The 20,304-nt window shown below is 43.3% G+C and overlaps 1 protein-coding gene across 1 annotated transcript in view; it reads left to right on the top strand.

Annotated features, from left to right (window-relative positions):
• Positions 1-8,987: 8,987 nt before the first annotated feature.
• The window catches only part of RNF217 (ring finger protein 217), a 64,564-nt gene continuing 53,247 nt past the window's right edge, over positions 8,988-20,304 (top strand). The window contains exon 1 of the mRNA XM_036404518.1: positions 8,988-9,623. Within this exon, the coding sequence (XP_036260411.1) occupies positions 8,988-9,623 (636 nt within the window). The remainder of the gene's footprint in view (positions 9,624-20,304) is intronic.

Genomic DNA, 20,304 nt, shown 5'->3' with positions numbered 1-20,304 from the left:
AAAGCATTTTTCTAGTATATTTTAGTCTCATTTCCTACTTATTCAATATATACAGAGAACAGTTAATATATCTTTGATGGAAAGATAATTTCTAGAAAAGCATCTATTCTTGAAGACTTTAGGTGCTATAAAGTCTGTTACAAACTAGATTTGTATGTTGAAACATAGTTTACTAGTTTATTTTTTATTATATTAAGACATTTTATTGAAACAAGACTAATACAGTCAAGTCAAACTCCTTTGTAAAACTGTGATTTTTTTTTACTGTTACTCACTAGCTTTTAGTCACTCTATATTTTTTCTCCCTTCTCATGAAACAATTGAGCAATGACAGGACTCACTAAAATCCCCATTGAACTCTACTGGATACAGCCCCACCTGATGATCCTTCCCTACTGATAGTTACCTCTTTTTTCATCTATATTTTACATGTATACTACTTCTGTTGCAATGTAATGTGCCTTAAACAATAATATTATGCAGCATTAAGGTAAATGTTTTACCCATTTTCAAATATGTGCATTCTTAGTCAATTTTAGACATTTCAGACCAATTTATTGTACTGTTGATGTGACTAAAGAAACTGAGAAGATGAACCTGAAGTACATTATGTTAACATAGACTGCTAACTGATTTATTTAAATAAACACATCTCGTTTTGGATATTTTCTCATTGGCATTGGTGCAAGCTAAACCAGTTTACCTTGAATTGCTCTGAATTGCACCATTTTAATTTCAGTGACCTAAAATCATGCTGTTAGTGCTATGTTCAGATCAATTCTTAGCTGAAAAAAATATTCTATTTACTTTATAGTTGCATCTCAAAGGAACAACAGATAAATGTTTTCACTGGAAAATAAGAAGTAGTCAATAGATGCACTTCATTAGTATCCACAGAATAAAGCAAGCCTACAGCTGTTTCACATATTAATTGCTAAACCAGTAGTCTTCTAGCATTAGACTTTTTCACATGTCAAAAAGTTTATAGGCAACAAAAACTTAAAAGACAAATCTAATTGCAACTACACAGTTGCCCTCCTCTTTATTTTTATGCTCTCTCTTATAAGCAGATCAAATCACTCTAAGTAGCAGGTGGTATCACTCTAAATGAAGCAATCATAAGTAGCCAGATACCTCCTGATCTAATTAATAGAAAGAACACTGTTGCAATTCTATTTACTATTTCTTTATAAAATCTGCCAGCGTTCATATGAAAGTGAAACTTATGACTGGCACTGAAGAACATGACGGTGAGAATTTTCTCCACTAATCTGCTTCAAGTTTGTCTGAGGTTTAAAGTGAAATCAACGCTTTTTATCTTAGTGCTCCACAGCTGCATCAAATAAGTTAGGCTTGGTTCTTCCTCACAAACTCATGTAACAAGAACCCATCACAGCAGCTGATTTCCCAGCAGACAGCCACGTGAGTGGCTCCTTGGGTAGGCTCCTGTGATAGCTTGGCATTTCTGACTTTTAATGTTGCTGATAAGCATACCAGAACACAAAACAAAGTGCAAGGCTTTCACTGCAGCTTTGGCCTGCCAGCAGTCTCAGATTCCACTCTGACAACATAAGGATTTTGTTTTCTGCCCAGACAGTATCTTCAAATGTTACATTTTTTTCCCCCAAGTCAAGCTTCCCTTGGATAAGAAGTTTACTGATGCCCTTTTATTACACCAGAGATTGTTCTTATATTTCCATCCAGGACTTAATCTGCAAACCACACAGCTGACCTTGTTGTTAGGGCATGATGTACCAGCGTTGTGTCTAAAAGGGCTACTAAGAAACAACTTCTGAAGGGGAGTGCAAACCATTTTTTACCTATATTTATCAGGTTCCTAGCTGAACTTTTCTTTCAAAACAGCTTTCCATTGCAGTATGTAGATTGTTCTAGCTGGCCAGCACTTTCTAATAGTATTGCTGGTGCCTGTTTTAAAACAAGACATGTTAGATAAGAGAATATAGGAAAAGACTTCTAGGAACAGTTTTTTCAGTGTTGCTGAGTACTATGTGCAAAAAGATGCATGAGGTTCATTACTCATGCAGGTACAAGAGTGTGGTCTTCAGCCACATACAGCAATTCCTAAAGTAAAATACATGCCTTTTACCAACAACTTTTTCAGTGTATGCAATGAAGGCTTTAAGAATCAACCTTTACGTTAAAGTGTGGACAAGCCAAGAATGCTCCATGAAAACAAACAGTCCATAGCAAAAGTATTGAAATTACCTTTCAAGGAAATAATTTAACTGATTCCCTGTTAATTGCTGTGTCTGAGCAGCAATTCAGAAAAGACATGGCTCCTGACATTGTGTTGTGTCACACGCTGGATCTGTGTAGCAGCAAGTTCAGTATTAAGTTTTGTTAAGTCAATTTGCTGTCTTGCCTGTTTCCATTTTTGATGCTTCTGAAACCCCACTGCAGTCAAGCTATCTATAGAATAATCAATTGAGCGTATAATCAATATATCACCACTTTAATTTTGCAGAGTCATATTTCAGACTCCTATTTTCCATCTAGCTGAGAAGATTTTCTTATCATGGTACTTCCACAGTGAAGCCAGCTTTACAGGCTGGAAAGCACAGGGACTTGCAAATTAGGGACAAAGCCATAAAATATATCTGTATTTTTACCTGTGATGTTATGAAAACAGCATCATCTCACTCTGCAGAATGACTTACTGAGTGTAGTCAGATATTACTTCTTGTGGCAGTAACAAAAATGAATTTGTGGAGAGAAATTACAGTATTTTTATCCTGCTAGTGAATTAGGTTTTATTCTGGCCTTTCTTTCCTTGGTATAATTGTCACACATATCCTACTAAATACCTGTTTTGGTATACTAGATAAAATCCCACTGGAAATCTGGACACATGATCTGAGTAAGGGAAAATGTTTAGATCCCTGCATTCTTACACAAAGAGAGCATGAAGCTAAAGGTGGGTTAAGTTCCTGGTGTTAGCTTATGCAAATAAAACCCTCACAGCACATACAGTGCTATTCAGTAATGACTACAGCCCAGCAGAAAAATTCTTGTGAATGTGGTGTTCCGCAGTCAAATGAATTAAAAATAGAGAGAAGTATCTGAACATATGTAATTTTACTTTTAACGATAAAATGTGCTACTAATGAGCTGATTTCACGTGGCACTCTGAATGAGGAAATGACAGTGTTTTGTCTGTGATACCGTAGTGGTACCTCGAGCATCAGCCAAGACCAGGGGATTCACTGGGTCACAGAGTGCTGCAGCTGCCAACACTCCTTGTCACACACGGCTTACAGTCTAAACAATGGAGACAGGCAAAGGGTAAAAGGGGAAACAGAGATATAGGAGTATCTCATCCAAGGTCACACAACTGGTCAGTAACAGAGCTGAGATTAGAAAAGGGGCCCCCCAGGTCCCCACCCCAGTGCCCTCACCACAAGACCTCACTGCCATCCGTGCCTGGCTGGCGAAAGCAGCTCCGCTTGTTACAGCAGCTTCCTGTGCAGACGTGGTGAGTCTCCATGGAGTCACAAAGCGTGTAATGGGAGTCTCTGCTGATAACAGTAGGGGTTGTTGAATTACAGAGATGAACTTAAGAAAGTCTTCAAAACATTCTGAAATTTGGCTTTAAGAAGCAAAGCAGCATAATTTAAAAATAGCTAATTTGAATAGCTTTATGTATCCCCAATGTCTGATCAGATTAATGACTTAATTTCACTTTTTTTTTCTGAAATCCTTTTAAATTATTTGCATAGCAAAAACCCCCTCTAGTACAAAATGAGAAAAGCACAATTTGATAATCCAGTAATAAGGATAGACAATTGTTTTAACAAATGTTCAACTGCTTTTCAGGCCTGAAGTTAAGAAGGAAAAGATAGCAATTTGCACATCAGAGAATGACTCACAATATTTTCAAAAACGTAGCTGCTAAGTCTTTATTTTACAAAACATTCTATCTGTGTGTCATTCTGCATAGTTAATGAAAGCAATAATAGCTATAAAATATACTTGGCTTTCAGCAGAATTTACTCTCACTGTGGTGTTGTCAGGTAATCCTGTGGCCAACTATTACTACAAAAATAAATTCAAAGAAATACTAATACAAATAAGGCAGTGATGAAGAATTCTTTCTTTGGGAGAGTCTTAAAATGCTGATGTAGTTTAGCATGGTCTCATGGCTGTACTGCTGCTGATGGTGGTAAATAACTCCTGCTTCCCCAAAATGAATTGCACCCAGGCTGTGCATCGAGGCATTTCATTCCAGATTAATGCTGATAAATGATCTGGATGTTGTCTGTTGTTAAGGAAAAAACAGTGATTGTGGGATACATGGAATGTAACTTGAATCCAGTGTGCTTCTGGGACTAACAGTGAATAAGTTCACCTGGGGAAGCAAGCCATGGTCATGATTCCTAGATCAGTTTCTCAGTTTTAACTTCCTGTTCTATGAAAAGGAAGTTTCCTGCTTCACTCAAGTGGTTCTTTGCATTTGTTGAAGATGAAAGTGATTCCTGATTTATGAATCCGGGTGATATAATGGATATAATGTGGTCAGAAAATCTTAGAAGAATAAAAGATTTGAGTGATGAGGAGAGGGAAGTACTTTCCATCATCTTAAGTTTCTGGTTGGTCTAGCCTTCAGTGGGAAACTGAATTCAGCAGTATCCAGAACACAAAGGCAGGCATGAGTCTCTCTACAAAGCTGTAGGCTAAATACAGATCTTTGTGACAATTTTAGGAAGTGAAGATGTGATAGGAAAAAGGATAAACATACTAAAAATTAGTGATGCAGGCAGAAAAACAAGAAAATAAAAACAGTGTTGCAAGTGTAAAAAATGACTTTGAAGAAGTGTGTAGAATTAATAATTCCAAAACAAGAGAAGCAATTAAGGTTCTAAGTGCCCTTTAAAATGTGACTTGAGACATTGATAAGATCTGTTTGGAAAGATACATAAATTCTAGAAAAGCATTTTCTCTCCTTAGCCCAGATGTGGGCAGTAAGTACCATAGGTAGTACAATGGCTTTGATCTGTTTAAGCATGTGTATCTTACATAGTTATGTTTTGAAGGTTGTTCCCATAGTGCCAGATAAAAATAATGGCACAGACTGTTTTCCAAATAAACACTGTAACAATTAAACTAGGCACACAGTCATTCTTCCTGATCTAATTAGGATGCTCGTAAGAAATTATTCTAGTGCATGCATTTTTCTAACCTACACTTTCTGTAAAATATATGTGAATCTTCCACCTCACAAGATGAACAGAAGCTCAAGGATCCCCCTCAAAAAGTAAGTTCTGCACCCAATGACCCAGTACCATACTGCCAGTTACCTACTTACTACATAGAAAAAGAAGGCTTCACATTTCCTCAGAGGCTATCAGCATAAGCCCAGAAGAATCAATGTTAATTACTTATTCTAAAAACATTAATTATTTTTAGTAAAAGTAATTTTCAAGAAGTCTCAGGAATCACAGCCCTGGGAAATTAAATCCTCCTTTCACATATAAGTATACACACAGATAGAAATATGACACAAACAGCACAGTTGTTTAGCTCTGTTGTATTGCTGAAAGTATCTAATCAGTTTGGTAATTCATTACAGAACTGCTTTCATGACTGTGTGTAGCAATGAGTTCTGCAGTTTGCCTACATGCTGCATAGCCCAGTAGTTTCTATTGCTGAAATTTTACATAAGCTTATGCTCTTTGATTAAAGGAAAGCAAGGAGCAAGGAAGGTAGGGAAGAAGGAGAGAAAACAAGGGTGGAGATTCTCAGGCACTACTCTGAAAAATTTTACAAATTTGGAAAAATGCAATTAATTGATGCAATAGCCATCACAACCTCCTTGTTCAGTGTGAATAATTAATAACAATAATAATAAAAAACCCAAAACAATCCCAACTTTGGGCGTTACTAGAACCTTGGTTCTAAGCTGTGGAACTTTAAAATCAGGCATGAGTAAAAGGACCAGCCATAAACATACCTATTCAAACCAAACCCTCCAATTTTATTCAACAGAGAAGAAAAGTATTATGGAATTTGCTACGTTCCCAAAGATAAGGGAATCTAGGTTCTGGTGGACAGAGCTTTCCAAAACCAGGGATGTCTCACAAATAATTAATACCCTGGCAGCTGCTTTCTTCATACTTCATTTGCAGAGTTCAAATGTGTGAATCTCTGTGGAGTTTGACTTGGCAGTACATCACAGGGAGAAAAGTGATTTTTCAAGCAACTAGGCTCAGTTCTACACAACTGTGCTCAAACCGAATGAAGTTCTTGTAAACCAAACAGTTTGGCGATAAAAAGGTTTATCTCTGTAGGATAATTTATTTTAATCTGTTATCTTATGCAAATCCAGCAGTGCTGCTATCTTTCTAATATCTTCCGTAAGACTAGACATGCTCTACAGAGAGTGTAAAATGTGTTGATCTAAAACCACATTTTAAACCAAGAAAGTTTTAGCAACAGACTCATTCTGGATGCAAATCTGACTCGTGGTTTCTCAAAATCTGGGCAACAGCCAGCCTAAGACACATCATGCAGCCTGTCAGTAGCAGTGCAGCCTCTTTGGGACCCACACATTCATTCCTGTACGGAGTCGTGCTTTGTGCACCCAGGCACCCACCAGCAGTGCAACAGAACCAGCACCCCTCACTGACTGCTCCGTCTCTCACCAGCTCTCTTGCAGAATAAGCAAGGGCCATGCAACACAAAATCCTGTTTTGTGAGATTGCTGGGGGCTGGTGGGAGGCTGGGGTGGTCTTTTTGTGAAAATTCTCCCTTTATGTCATTCAAATATGAGTCTGTGTAAAGGCACAGGGGAAAGGACATCAGTACATACTAGCAGGTCATGTTATGTTTACCTCAAGCCTGTATTTTTTTCTGTCTACTACTGTATAATTTCATACTTTTTCAATATACCTGAGAGAATTCATACAGAACATGGCAAAGACTTGTTGCAAAGACTTGGTTGATATATTTGTCAAAGAGTGGGAGAGTCCCCTTGGGGGCTGCTCACCAGCCAAGGCCAGGGCAAATCCCACAATCTCAGACAGAATGGGGACCCTGGGAACAGCTGGGCTGGTACATCTGCTCACTCTTCACAGCCAGGACCAGCAGGACCCATGGCTGGGCACAGGCCACTGAACTACCCGTCCTTAGACCACAGGCTAGTAGGGCACAGACAATTCTGTAACTCCTATGTGCTTCATGCTTCCCCTCAGATAAGTATGATTATTATTGCCATCCTGAATTCCTGAAAGACCCTTTTCCCCTGCTGTGGTTTAGCACACACATTTCCAAATTAACAGTGGAGCAACATTCTGGCTCTTGCAATGATGCTAACTATCTTTCTAGTTTTTACTTGAAGTTCCAAGTTCTTAAGTGGTAGGCATGTTGGAAATTCTAATGTTTATTCAATCATTAAAAGTTCTACACTTGGTATTTTCAAAGTAAGCTTTGGGATCATAATCCCTAAAGGCTTAACTAAGAAAATTTATACATATTGTTTAAAAGAAAAAATTCCTCTACACTGTTTTTCTGGAAGGGTAACTATAGTCTGACACTGCACAAATTCATACCCACTGACTTTCACATCTAATTGGGTCTGCAAGAAATACAGCATTTTCAAGGCCAAGAGCCCCTCCAAGCCAGCAGCTGTTGCCAGTTGCTACACAGAGCCTGCAGTGCCTCCGCTGCCAGCCTTCAGCAGTCACCCTGTGTGACTTTCTGAGAAGCTCAGCTCCATCCCAGAGTGCACATGTACTTCAGTGCCACACAGGAACCAAAAGCTGGACTGGCTGCATACAGTGTCCTCAACGCCCTGCACTCTGGGACACTGCAGCTGAACAGCTGCGCTGCTGAGCTCAAACACAGAGCCAGGCAAACACACGGAGCTGCTCCCTGCATGAGCCTGAGATCATAAGCTCACTGGGCTTCAGGGTACGACATGCAGACAGCCATGATGTCCCTGATTGTCATCTCCCGACTTGCAGACCTCCTCCTCTCACTCTAGTTAAGCCCAAAACCATGTCCTCTCAAGCAGAGCATCTAATTAACCTCTGAGGAACACAAAGTTCGGGATGGAAACTGCACAATCCATGTTAAGGTTGCTGCAGCATCAGTTCCATGACATCTTCCCCATGTGATGATGTAAATGATGACATCAAGGCGGGGCGATAACCATCTTCAAGCAGAGGCACTGGCATACTGACCAGCTCTGGAGCAGAATGTCCATACATCCTCCTAATCCTCGTCAGTACTTGAAGAAGCAAATATTGTTTTGGACCTCTGTGGATACTCGTGTTGCTAACAGTTTGAATTATTTTTGTGAATGTCACTCTATTGCCTCGATGTTAGTGCGTGGCTCTCACAGCGGAGTCGATGATGCTCACAACAATCTTTTCCTTCGGGGCTGATTTTTAATCGGACGCTCACCATGTACTCGGAGGACATTACTCTGCGGCCGGGCCGCAGGTACCGGCACACGTCGGAGGGAACCTGGGGCCCAGGACAACGCCTGGCGGTGCCGACGCCGGGCGCTGCCGTGCCGGCAGCCAGGCAGTGTTTACGGCTGAATGAGGGGCGCAGCCGAGCAGCTGCGTCAGCGCGGGCGGGGGCGGGCCGGCCCGGGGGGCGGAGGCGGGCGCGCCCGGCGGGGCGGCCGCCGCGGGCGGGGGGCGGTGACGCGCGGGGCGGGCCGGGGCGGCTGCGGGGCTCGGCCGGGCGGGCTGCCCCGCGGCACCAGGGGAGGCTGCCCGCGTCCTCCCCGGCATGGGGGTCGGGCTCGGGCCGGCACCCCGCGGGCGGCGCTGACCGGAGCGGCGCCCGCCGCTGCCGCCGCTCCCTCCCCCGCGCCCGCAGCCCCTCGGCGGGGAGACCGGGCGGCGGCGGCCAGCTCCCGCGGGCGGGCAGCGCGGGGTTCGGCGCAGCGGGGCTCGGGACCCGGAAGCAGAAGCGGGGCCGGGAGGCGGCTGGATGGGAAGGAGCGGCGGCGGGCTGCGATGGGGGAGCAGCAGAGCTCGCTGAGCCCCCCGCGGGCGGCCGCTGCGCCGCCGAGCCCGGTCGGGGACCCGCGGGAGCCCGGCCCGGACGAGCCGCCTTCGCCGCGAGAGGCGGTCCCGGCCGGCGGGGCGGCCGGGCCGGGGCGAGGCGGAGAGCTGCCGCCGGCCGCCGCCGGCCCGGAGCGGCGAGGAGCCGAAGAGGAGGCGGAGGCGGCGGCCGGGCCGGAGCAGCCGCCGGGCTCGGGGGAGCCGGCGGCCCCGGCGGAGGAGGGGCCCGAGGGAGGCAGCGGCCGCCGCCGGCCCCCCCGGCGGCACGTGTACTGCACCGTCTACTGCGTGGAGAATGACCGGCCGGCGGCGGCCCCCGGCTCCCCCCGCGGCGGCCCGGGCGTGGGGCAGCCCCCCGCGCGGCGCGGGGTGGTGTCGGGCGACGACCCGCTGTCGTCCGGCGGGAGCATCGAGGTGGTGGACTTGTACCTGCTGCCCGAGCCCTTCTCCGGGCTGATCGCGGGCGAGTTCGGGCCGCTGCTGGTGCTGAGCTGCCGCGTGTGCCTGGAGGAGAAGCCCATCAAGCCCCTGTCCTGCTGCAAGAAGGCGGTGTGCGAGGAGTGCCTCCGGCGGTACCTCAGCTCCCAGGTATTTCCCAGCGGGCGCAGCCGGGGTGTGCTGGGGGGACTGTGGCCGCAGTATGCTCGGGCAGCCCGGCGAGCGGGGCTGGGCCGTGAGGTGCGGAGGGACAGCGAGCCTTTCCCGTCCCGTACGGAACGCGTTCGGCCGCCACCTGCGTGCGAGCTGCGGAGTCAGCGACCGCCCGTTCCCGAAGTGCTGCTCTACGCGTTCGTACGCGGCTGGTCGGGCTGGTCGCTAATGCGTTTTTAGGCTCTCGCCGTCTTTATAAGAATTTTCGCTTTGAAATCTCAAACTCTTGCTGTTACCTGACCGGCGGCACCAGTTTTCTTGTAAGAGGCGGCCAAGGAGTGATAAGGAGCGGAGTTCGGGAGCACTGGCAGCCGCCTCCGAAGCGGCTCCTGGAGCCGGGGCTTTTGCCCGCTGCCGCTCGATGTTCGGGCCCGTGGTGGAGCCGCTCGGCCTGCTCCTCGCAGGACACTGCCTTTGGTGTTGCACCAGTTGTGCTAGCTTAAAATAGTGTGTGTGACTGTTGGTGAACAATTGCAGTTAACAACAGTAAACAATAACTTCTTAGGAGGAAAAAAATTGAAAACAACTTCTCCATCCTGGGCAGGCAACTGCTCATCCTGGTAGATAGCTGGCATATAGGGTGCTTACATGTTCATCACTGTTTTGTCAGTCAGAACTGCTATTTCAAACCGAAATTAGCTTGATAACTAAGCTCTGTCTTCGCTAATGTTTTCTGTAGTTAGTTTAGCACACCGAATATTTGTGTGTTTCTGCTGCTAGTGTAGTCATACCCTAAACACGAAGAACAATGGGAGAAGTATGGTGTGTGTGGGAAAAACAAAATCAACTAAACCTGTTGCGTACCACCTTAATGCTTTTATTCAGCAGAAGCTTTTAGGCTGTGCCTGGTGGAAACATGCTAGTTTGTTGGTGGAATGAATTTTTTCACCCGTTTGGGGCTTGGTGCTGTGCTGGGGCAGTTTGTGCTCCTGCTGGGCTGTACGTGTAGGGAAGGAATGGATGATTACAGCTACTCCTGCAATCCATAAATAGTTGACGGGCCTCTTCTGACCAGAGTACATTTCACTGCTTGGAAATTGCACGTGAATTGCAAGTTGCTCCTCTCTGGGCCCTGGTAGCCTATGTAGCATTTGCTGGTGCTGGTAGTATTTGTTTTGGCTAATAGTAAACTCGGTAGCATTTTTATGATCTTGTTTGGATGTGTTTAGATAATAGCGAAGGGCTTTACTTGGGAACTGATGGATTGGATGGTCAGAGTTAATGTTTTGTGTGTTTCCTGTAACACTGAAACTCAGGAGCACTTAATAGGCCTTCTTGAGACTTCATGCACAGAATGATTTGATTTGTAGGTAAGTGGTAGACTGAAAACTCTCACTAAGTTTTTAGATTATATTGTCAGTGCACATTTGTGCTGCTTTGATATCTACCACTGAGGTCATATGTCAGAGTATTGCCTTTCATTTAAGCTGGAAATTGACAAGAGTTGTGATGTCAGGGTGATCTTCCCCATGTCCTGCAGGTGCCTGCAGTTTACAGTGATGTAATGGAACTTACATGATCTGGTATCTAAAGCCATCCTGAAGAACTCTTCTGCCTGGTTTAGGCTGAACTCTGGGAGGAGGAAGCAGCAGCTTGGTGGCTGAAATAGCTGGCTGGCCTAGGAAGTGGGTATATGTGCTATGGAGTGGGTTTAGCATTGGCCGGGTGTGGGATGTGTATGCAGGGATGCCCTTCAAGGAAGCCACTACTATTGCTAAGCACCTGCAAAGCTGGTCCCAGTGGCTGGGGAAAGGAAGACACCCATATGGCACATAGCCATATGGGTACTTAGCTGCTGTGCTTTAAAGGTGGGGCAGGGATGCTGATCTTGAGAAGTGAGATTCACAGAGCACTTCTGTGGACATGTTGTTACAGATGCTTTTATGACCAGGCAGAATTTTAGCTGCTTGATAAATTTGTTAGGGAAAAGTGAAACAAAATGCAACAAATAACAGTCCAATGTGTTCTTCCCTTATCTTCCTTTTTGAAAAGGATAAGAAAGCGATATTTCTTCAAGAAGAACAAGAAGTGATCTCTTTCCTTTGTGCAGTGGAAGGACCCTGTGAGTCATCCTGGGGAGAGAGAAAGGCATCTCCGTCTCAGTTATGTTAGAAGAATTTCTGGGAAGGATGAGTGAAAAGCCAGTATAGGTTAGAAATCAAGTTACCCTTCATCTTCAAGACTTTGCATTTTTTATAGGAAATTTAAAAAATTATGAGATGTTCAAAAGGTATAAATGCTGAAAAGCTGGTTTTGTTTGAAAATTTTAAAAGGTCTTACTTTTGGATATGATTAGCCCGATTTAAGAATGTACGTAAAATTGAAAACAAACAAAATACGATTGAAAAAAAAAAAGCCAAGCAGCATTGTGAATAGTTTAGATCTGGTTTTCTTGTCAGAGAAATAGTAATCTCAGCCCTGGCTGACTCTACATCTCTGGAGGAGTGGTCTCTCATGCTGAAAATGTGGAATATATTGGCAGAAGTATAGCACTTAAAATAATTTGTGTAGTCTTTGATGTCTGTGTGTGTTCTCTCACTGGAGAAAGCTGTATTCTTCATGATAGCTTCATTGTGATTCCTGAAATGATGTTTAATGGAGTAGCAAAATAAAAACTCTGTTAATGCCCCATGCTTTCTTCTATGCAAACATATAAGAGCATCAGAACTTCTGCCTTCAAGCCCTTTATAGATAAGAAAAATCAACCAAAGTTTTAGGCATTCTTAAAAGGAATGCCAGATGAAAATACTCCAGAGTTGTTGCTCATCATGCTGGAAAATGAGGGTAACATCTGAAGGTCCTTAGAGGTCAAGTCCAGTCTTATCACTGGCACCTTGCTGCATAATCCCTTTCAAAGATTTAGTGGCGGGAGCAGAAGCTTAGCAGGCGAGCCTGGAATGCCCAGGCTGATCTGGAGCCTGACTTTGGGAAATCATGTGACATTACTTCGGCCTCAATTTAGATATTCTGTCTCACATCCTGATAGTCACAGAGCACTCAGGGCTCTTTGGGGTCTGAGTATGACCAGTTGATCTACAATTCACAAAAAAGTTCTGTGACCGTTTGTTTGGACTCAAAGAAATTGATGATGTGGTAATTGATGGGTATGGGTTATGGGTTGTTGTGGAGTTCAGGATCTCTTGTGGATCCCACAGAGCCTGAGTCAGGTCCCAGCAAGCCATGTCCCCAGGAATTCATGCAGCCCAGAGCTGTTGTTTGTTATGCTTAATGGGTGAGGTTCAAGAGTGTGATTGAAGGGCCAGTGTTCTCCCTCCATGGACTCACAGGTATGTGTTGAGTGAGGTTGGGATCAAAAGTGTGGAAGAACCATTTCCCATGCAGCTGGAAGCTGTGGGTTTCTGCACTCTGTCATCCAGGATACAAACTTGGGATAGGGAAGCAAGAACCAGGAGACTTAATCTCACAGGTGTAATATTGCATCTGTATCTCCTTCACCTCCTTCACTTCCCATCTTTCTCTTCATTAAACCAAACCCAAATTATTTCAGAAACTGAGCATACCAAGATTTGCTAAAAAAGTGATTCACTGCCTAACCACTCTGGGCTGCTTGTATCTTTATGTAAGAGGGAGCATTTCACTTTTCCTATAAAATGGCTGCAAAAGTTTTATAGAAACCTGAGTGTCTGCTTTTTCTACATGCAAACAGGGAAACTTGATAATCCAGTTTTGATGCTGTGCTCATTAGTGAAGCTTTATTTTGTAAATCTTGTAACACTGTTGGAGTAGTCATTCTTATAGTAAAAGACTTTGGGTGAGTTAATTTAAACACCATACTGTATTCTTCATCAGATTTTATGGTGCTTTAATTATAGGAACTCTAATGAGATTAGTAGCCATGCGTAAATCAGAAGGAATGGTTGGGGGTGGGGAAGGACTGCATCTGACAGCGTTTTCTGCATGGTTAGCTTTGGTGGGACAAAAATCCTTCTCTCTTCTGACCATGAAATGTGGAGATCATCCTTCCTCTGCTCAGGACTTCAGTCTTTCTCTGTCTGTGACCTGAGATTTTTTTTTGACCCCTCTCTTTTCTGTGCATGATTTCTTTCTGAAAGAGCTGGAGAAAAAAATCTGCGGACTGTTACATCAGGATTTTTGTGGGGAACGTGATTATAAACCTGCATAGTGAAGAGTAAAATTGGAGAGCAGTCTGCATCACATAAAACTAGTACTGGCTTGGAGCTGGAGGGCCTTGACACCTGTGTCTCATCAGGTGTCTGATAGTATCATATAAATGATACATCTTCAAAGCTGGTTTTCTCTGATGAAAACCAGCCAGCAGAAATGTAGGCACCAAGTGCTGAATCATCTGATGGTTAATGAGCTGCTTGTGCCCTGAGTCAAACCAGAGCTCAGAAAGGCCACTGTCATTCAGTGCAGAAGCAGCTCTGTGTTTGCGAGGGTAATTAATCTAAAACCTTGCTCTAGCACCAGCTACCGAGTTGCTGGGACGGCTGCACACTGCCTGCCAGGAGGTCATGGCAGGGTGAACGACCACCCCTCCAGCTGACATTGGAAGATTGCAGAAGTTTCCAAAGGAGAAAGAGAGGTGCAAGAGGAGAAAAGAACCTCCTGGTTTACAGGCTTTCTAAATCAAATCAGTAGCCTCAGCCAGTGTAAGCTGGCTGTGCTCCTGAGGAGAAGAAGGCAGATAGACTTGGTCCATCAGATGCAAGCAGCCTATAAGCTGCAGGAGCACCTAAACTACTCTGACATTTTCAGCAAACAGCTTCTGAAAGTCTGTAGTGTTCTCATGGGTTGTATACAGTACCAGTGTGAAAATGCTGCTGCATAGGCAGATGTCACAGTTCAGGATGTTACCCAGGTCCCTCTAAGATTGTGAGAGTTACCTCTCTCAACTCTTTCAAGTTGACAAGATACATGGCAGACTTTAAGTCCATTTTCAGTGCTTCTTGGTGAATGCAGTTTGTGCCAAAACTTAAGTTTGGAACAGTTTACAAAATCCAGCATTGATGAATATGCTTTGAAATTAATTTTAAAGAAAACTAGTTTTGAGCAATGTTCTTGACTGATAATGCTGCCTAGTTCCCACTGTGTGTAGGCCTAGGTACTCTGTCAGCATATGGGCACTGCACATGGTATGTTTGTTCCCTGTGCAGGAGTAGCTTCAAGCTTACTCTTTGTGGCTAGCTATGACTTCCTCTTGTTTGGGTAAGTGTTTGGCAGGTGTAGAGCTGGAATTGTGGCTGTCCTTTCTTAGCCGTGCTGTTGTGAAGTGAAGCGGAAGAGAAGTAGCTGTTCTTACAGCAAAGAACATTTTCAGTAAAACTCTGGGATCTAAGATACTGAGACTAGAATAGATGGTGTTGTGTTTGAACAGTTGCAGGAAGGGTTTTGCTGATGGAGAAAGGCCTCAGTTCCTGAGGGGAGGATGAATGGCATCATGAAATTGTTGATGTTGGTATCAAGTGGTAAGGGCGGGTGCTATGATGGGTGATACCATGAGTTGGCTGATGCTGATAGTAAAGTTGATTGAGGTGTAGAGTTTTCCTATGAATGGGAAATTGCAATTGGAGATTGAGAACCAGTTTTGTTTTAGTTGGGGCTGAGACTGAATATGAAAATGTGTTCTTTCTGTGAAGCAGAAGCCCTCCTTGTCAGCTGTCTGTCACCTCGCTGGTCTGTGGGTGGTGTTGGCTTTGGGGACCACAGACAGGCTGAGCCATCAGGAGATCATCTGCTGCCAGCCCTCCCTCCCACCGCCCCCACCAGCTGCTCACAGGAGCTACCAGGCACAGGTATGAGATCAGTCCAAGGAATGTAAACCTAAATGAATTGAAAAGTGAACTGTTGGTGTTTAGTTGCCCAAACAAAAAGAAATGAAGGAGTTAAGTGAGGGTTGGGAAGGCCTTCAGCTCACCTCTGCCCCATAACTGCTTCTCCACCCAGAGCAACTGTTCTTCCAACTGCTCTGGGGCCTCTTGGCCCTTCATTCCTCTTTTCTTCTTGTACAAATATCTTGCTTCCTGCTGTCTAAACCAGCCAGGCTCGAGGAAAGTATGTATTTTAAATGGCCAGGATGTCAGTACATTGTCAAAATGATTAAGAGGTGTAAGGGATGTAATTTCTTTAAAAGAATTCAAACTGGAGGCTTCCCCCTGAAGAAGTACATTACTTAGTCACACAGGTTTATCTGTCTTTCTGTATGCTTTATCTGCTTGTGCTTATCTTTCTCTTGCTCCTTTTTTTAAAGTATTTTCTTGATTAATTATATTTTAAAAGTAAAAAAGTCCTTGTCTATAGGGTTTTGTTAGCCAAATACTACTTTTTCTGTACTGGAAAAAGTGACAAATTTGCCTTGTCGTGAAAAGGCTATTTAATTTTTGAGTCCCTTTTTAAGTACTTGAAAAATTTTTGGTAAGGCAAAGAAATTAATTTTACTTGGAAGTTAAAAATTAGGGTGAAAAATTCAAGGCTTTACTCAGAAGAAAATTTTATGGATTTCAGTGTGGAAGGTCAGAAGTTTAACAGTAGTTTAGGCCAGATTTGGAATTAAACCTGAAATGGCTTACGTTCCATGTTCAAGTCCTTGGAACATCCATTTACTTTAGATGCTGCCTCACTGCTTTGATTTGAGATTGATGTATATTTTCATTGACAGCCTTGTTGGGATGTGCTGTTGCTCTCATTTACTTATTTAATTGTGAGAAAGGCTGTGCAGTTTCTAGATTAGGAGTCTATGAACAGGTAAAGAAATTTCCAAGTTTGTCACACTTCCATTTCCTTACAAGCTTGCTAAGTAGACCGCAGAGCACTAATTTTCCACAGTGATGTTTTTATTAAGTACAGCACGAACAATATAAGATTTTGTACTGGGAAATAGAAAGGGCAAAGTTTTATTTTCTCAAGCTTAGTCATCCTGATGCCATTGTGTATTGTTTTCTACCACTAACATGATATGGATGGCAGCAAAGGCAGGTGCCTCTCTGATTTACTTGGTTTGGCTTCCTGATCTTGTTGGAATGGTGGTGTATCAGCTTGGGGGTGTGAAATGGGGATCTGAGTGATTCTGTCCCTTTAGCTTGTAGGAAAGGGAAGTCCTATCCAAACTGTTTCAGCTGTGACGTGGCTCTGTGGGGTGGCTCACACAATACAAGGAAGGAAGAAAAGGGAGAAGAAGATTGCTGGGATGGGAAGGGCATGATGATCGTGTAGGAATTGGATTGCTCCAGAAGGTGGACCTGCTCAGGGTAAGCTTTCATAAAACAAAAGGGAATTGTGAAGGTTGGTGGCCTCCAAGTAGGGTGGATCCTTGGCCTCTGTTTAAAGCTGCAGCTGAATACTGGCCAGTTATTCTGGTAAATGGTGGCCAGAAAGTGAAATGGGACTTGCTCTTTTTCTGGTTTCCTGTTGGATGGAGGTAGGCAGGAAATAAATCTAGCCTTAAAAAAGAAAAAAAAATGTAAGGATTCTAAACTCAGTTTAAAGTATATAACTTCCAGGAAAATAATGGGTTAGTGTTTTACTGAGCTGCTGGAAGACTTCTATACCCCATTGGCAGCAGGGTGGGTGGAGTAGGTAGGTAAAGCATCCCATCTGTGACACGATTACAGAGTGCCTGTGAGGTGCCATTTCCCTGCAGAAGCAAAAAGAATATAGTGTCCTTCACTACAGTCAGTACCATGGCTGCTGTAGGGGGGCAAAGAAATGTGGGGAGGGACTTCTAAACCCTTCAGCCATTTTAATGTTGCTCACTATGAGAGTGTTAGCTGGGGAGAGGACATCTTATGCCTCTCCGTTGCAGTGCACCTGTGCAGTGTAGAATTTGTCCCCTTAGAAGCCTCACAGAGGCAAGCATATGAATTGCTCAGTGCTTTTTTACATGCATGTGCAGTTCAGTTGTGCAGTAGCTTGGAAACTGTTTAGCTAACTTTATGGCATTAGCATGCAGGTTAAAAATGGGAAAGAATGTGCAACTTTGGACCTTTTTGGAATGGATGGATCTGCAAAAGAGCAATGATAGCTCACAGTATTTAGATGCCTAGTGTTGCATACCAACTAAAAAATGTACATGTTAGTATATTTTTCTGTGATGAACAGATGTATATGGAGGTTAGAAAAGGAGTTGTGAAACACTGGTGTTCAGTCTAAGTGTTGTTTTTGTTAGACATTTATGCATATTGACATATACAGGTGAACCTAGGCCTCAAAGTGGCCAAAGTGAAATACAGTATTAAAATCTGGATATTTCAAAGTATGCATGTATCTGGTGGTCCCCATTTGTCTTAGATAAGGGAAGTGGCAATCAAGCAGACTCAGAAATTTTCACTCATTTGTACAATGGAAAGTAAATTCAGCCTTGCTTTTGTTGTATTTCTCATTAACATTTAAAGAGTAATTTTCAAGCTTCTGAAGATATCAGTTTTTTCAAGACATTATTTGGAGTTCTTACTTTATTTTAAATTACTAGCATCTTCCCAGTCAGTAAGATATAAATCTTCCCTGCAGTGAGGTGCAGCTGTTACTGATGGACATCGCTGAGTGCTTTTGTCTCAGCAAAGTAGGTATTTCATGTCAAGGCTTGATTTGTTGTTCTTGCAGTGAAAGCCACTCATCAAATCCTACCTGAATTATCCCAGAGCGTAATGCTTCATGAGAACCTCACCCAAGCCATGACAGGTTGTCAGACAAGGCCAGACTATCACTTCTGGTAAATTAAGGATCTAAAAGGAGTTCTGGATCTCATTCTATTTTCTCTCCATGTCAAGAAAAGGAAACTTGTCTAAAGCTGATGGTATACAGTGATTTTAGCTAGCAGTGCTGCTTACCCCAGTCTGCTACTTGTTCCCTACTATTTGTGCATCATTTGATCCATCATCAGAAAAAAAAGATCTGGTTTAAAAAGTAACCCTTCACAGTCATTTTTGCTACTTTTATTCATACCCAGCTTCTAATTGTGTTATGCACAATATACAAATGTTTATTTCACCGCAAGTGAAATAAACATTTCACTGAATAAAGTGCTAAGTCGAGCAGGTAATTTTGGCAACTGTGGCAGCCTGTCAAACCAAAACATTTGAAATTGACATGTTCACAAAGGGGGCAGATGGGGGTTTTCATTTGAGCTCAATGAAATCAAAACTGCAGTTTGGTCCTTTTGCTGCATCATTTCCTCTTTCACAATCCAGACGGAAGTTGCAGCTTATCCAGTGCCTAAGGGGCATCTGCACCCACAGCTCTTGGATAGGCAGGGTCCAGGGAGTTACTCAAGCTGCTCCCAGCTCTGAGGTGCCCAGTCAAGCCCAGGCTGGTATCCACTGGTCCTGTCTCCACTGCCTGTGGCATCATTACATATGAGCTTTCAACTAGCTGAATTCTAAAGCATCCTCATGTGTTTTGTAACATAGATTATTCTGAAGATAGTCTTACAAGTGAAATTTTTCATGTGAATATTGTTGCAAATGAGGAACCTCTCTCTCTCTTGGTCTTGCTTGTTTCAACAGCTTTAGTTTGCTGCAGCCAAGCAATGCCAAGTATGGTTGTTATTTTCTTGAGAGAATTTTTTTTCTGCACCACAGAGCTCTCAAAGGAAGCCTCTTGTTGTTCCTAATCTGTTTGAATAACAAGTGAAAAGATGCAGAACTTAAAATTATAGAAGAATTTGGCGGTTTTATTGTGTGGGTTGTGTTTGTTGGGGTTTTTTTTGGTGGATGGGGATAGGGGTGTTAGGTTTTTTAGTGTTTTGTTTTGTTTGGGATTTCTTTTTCTGCAAAAACACAAAATGCACATTGGTATTGAATACGACATTAAAAAACATACAACAGAGCAAGGTATGGCACTGTCATGGAAGAACTGGTATGCATAATTAAATTTGATAGTGAAGGTTCTTTTGAGCTTGGTCATACAGTCTCTTGGTATAAGTAAAATACCTAACAGTTCTGTTGGAGAAGACAATCAAAATAATGACTATTCCAGCATATTCTTTTCCACTCTAATTGTTTTTTTTTTTTTGTTTCTGTATGTGTACTGCTTTTGACCCATAAAAATATTAAGCCTCTTTTTAAAATTAATCTAGATTTTTAGAAAAGTTCTAGCATGTACACTGGGCTGTGACTACAGCTTTCACAGGCTAGAAGCATGTTTTTTAGTGAGCAGCTTTGAGATGTTTGGAGAAAGGAGAGGAGAGCAGGAGTCCCATTTCATTGCATCAGTAATGAACTGGCACCAGACAATAAGTTTTACGATACTAGCTTATCGTTGTGCTTCTGTATTGAGTTTCCACGTAGGAGAATTTTATCTATTCTTATGGTGAAAAGAAGGAGCAAGGAAGAGGTCTTTGATTATTTTTATTTTTCAAGTATGAGTTTGTCCAGCTGTTGGAATGTTAGTAGGAGACGGGAGATCTCGGTCAATGATGGCAGATGATGTAAATGCCTGATAATGATGAAACCACTAAAAACCTGAATGCAATTTGAGGCTCTAGTATAGAGAGGAGAGCAGTGAGGCATTTGTATGTGGTAAGGCTTCATTTGGAGTCTTGGGTGTAGATGGTTGATGCTGGCCAGATGCCAGACACCCACCAAAGCCACTCTCTGTCCTCCTTTGGACAGGAGAGAGAAAATACTTGGGGTTGAGATAA

The sequence above is a fragment of the Molothrus ater genome, chromosome 3, assembly GCF_012460135.2.
Source record: "Molothrus ater isolate BHLD 08-10-18 breed brown headed cowbird chromosome 3, BPBGC_Mater_1.1, whole genome shotgun sequence".
Classification (NCBI taxonomy): Eukaryota; Metazoa; Chordata; class Aves; order Passeriformes; family Icteridae; genus Molothrus; species Molothrus ater.
Note: the sequence above shows the minus strand (reverse complement) of the source record. Positions and strands in the feature narration are given on the sequence as shown.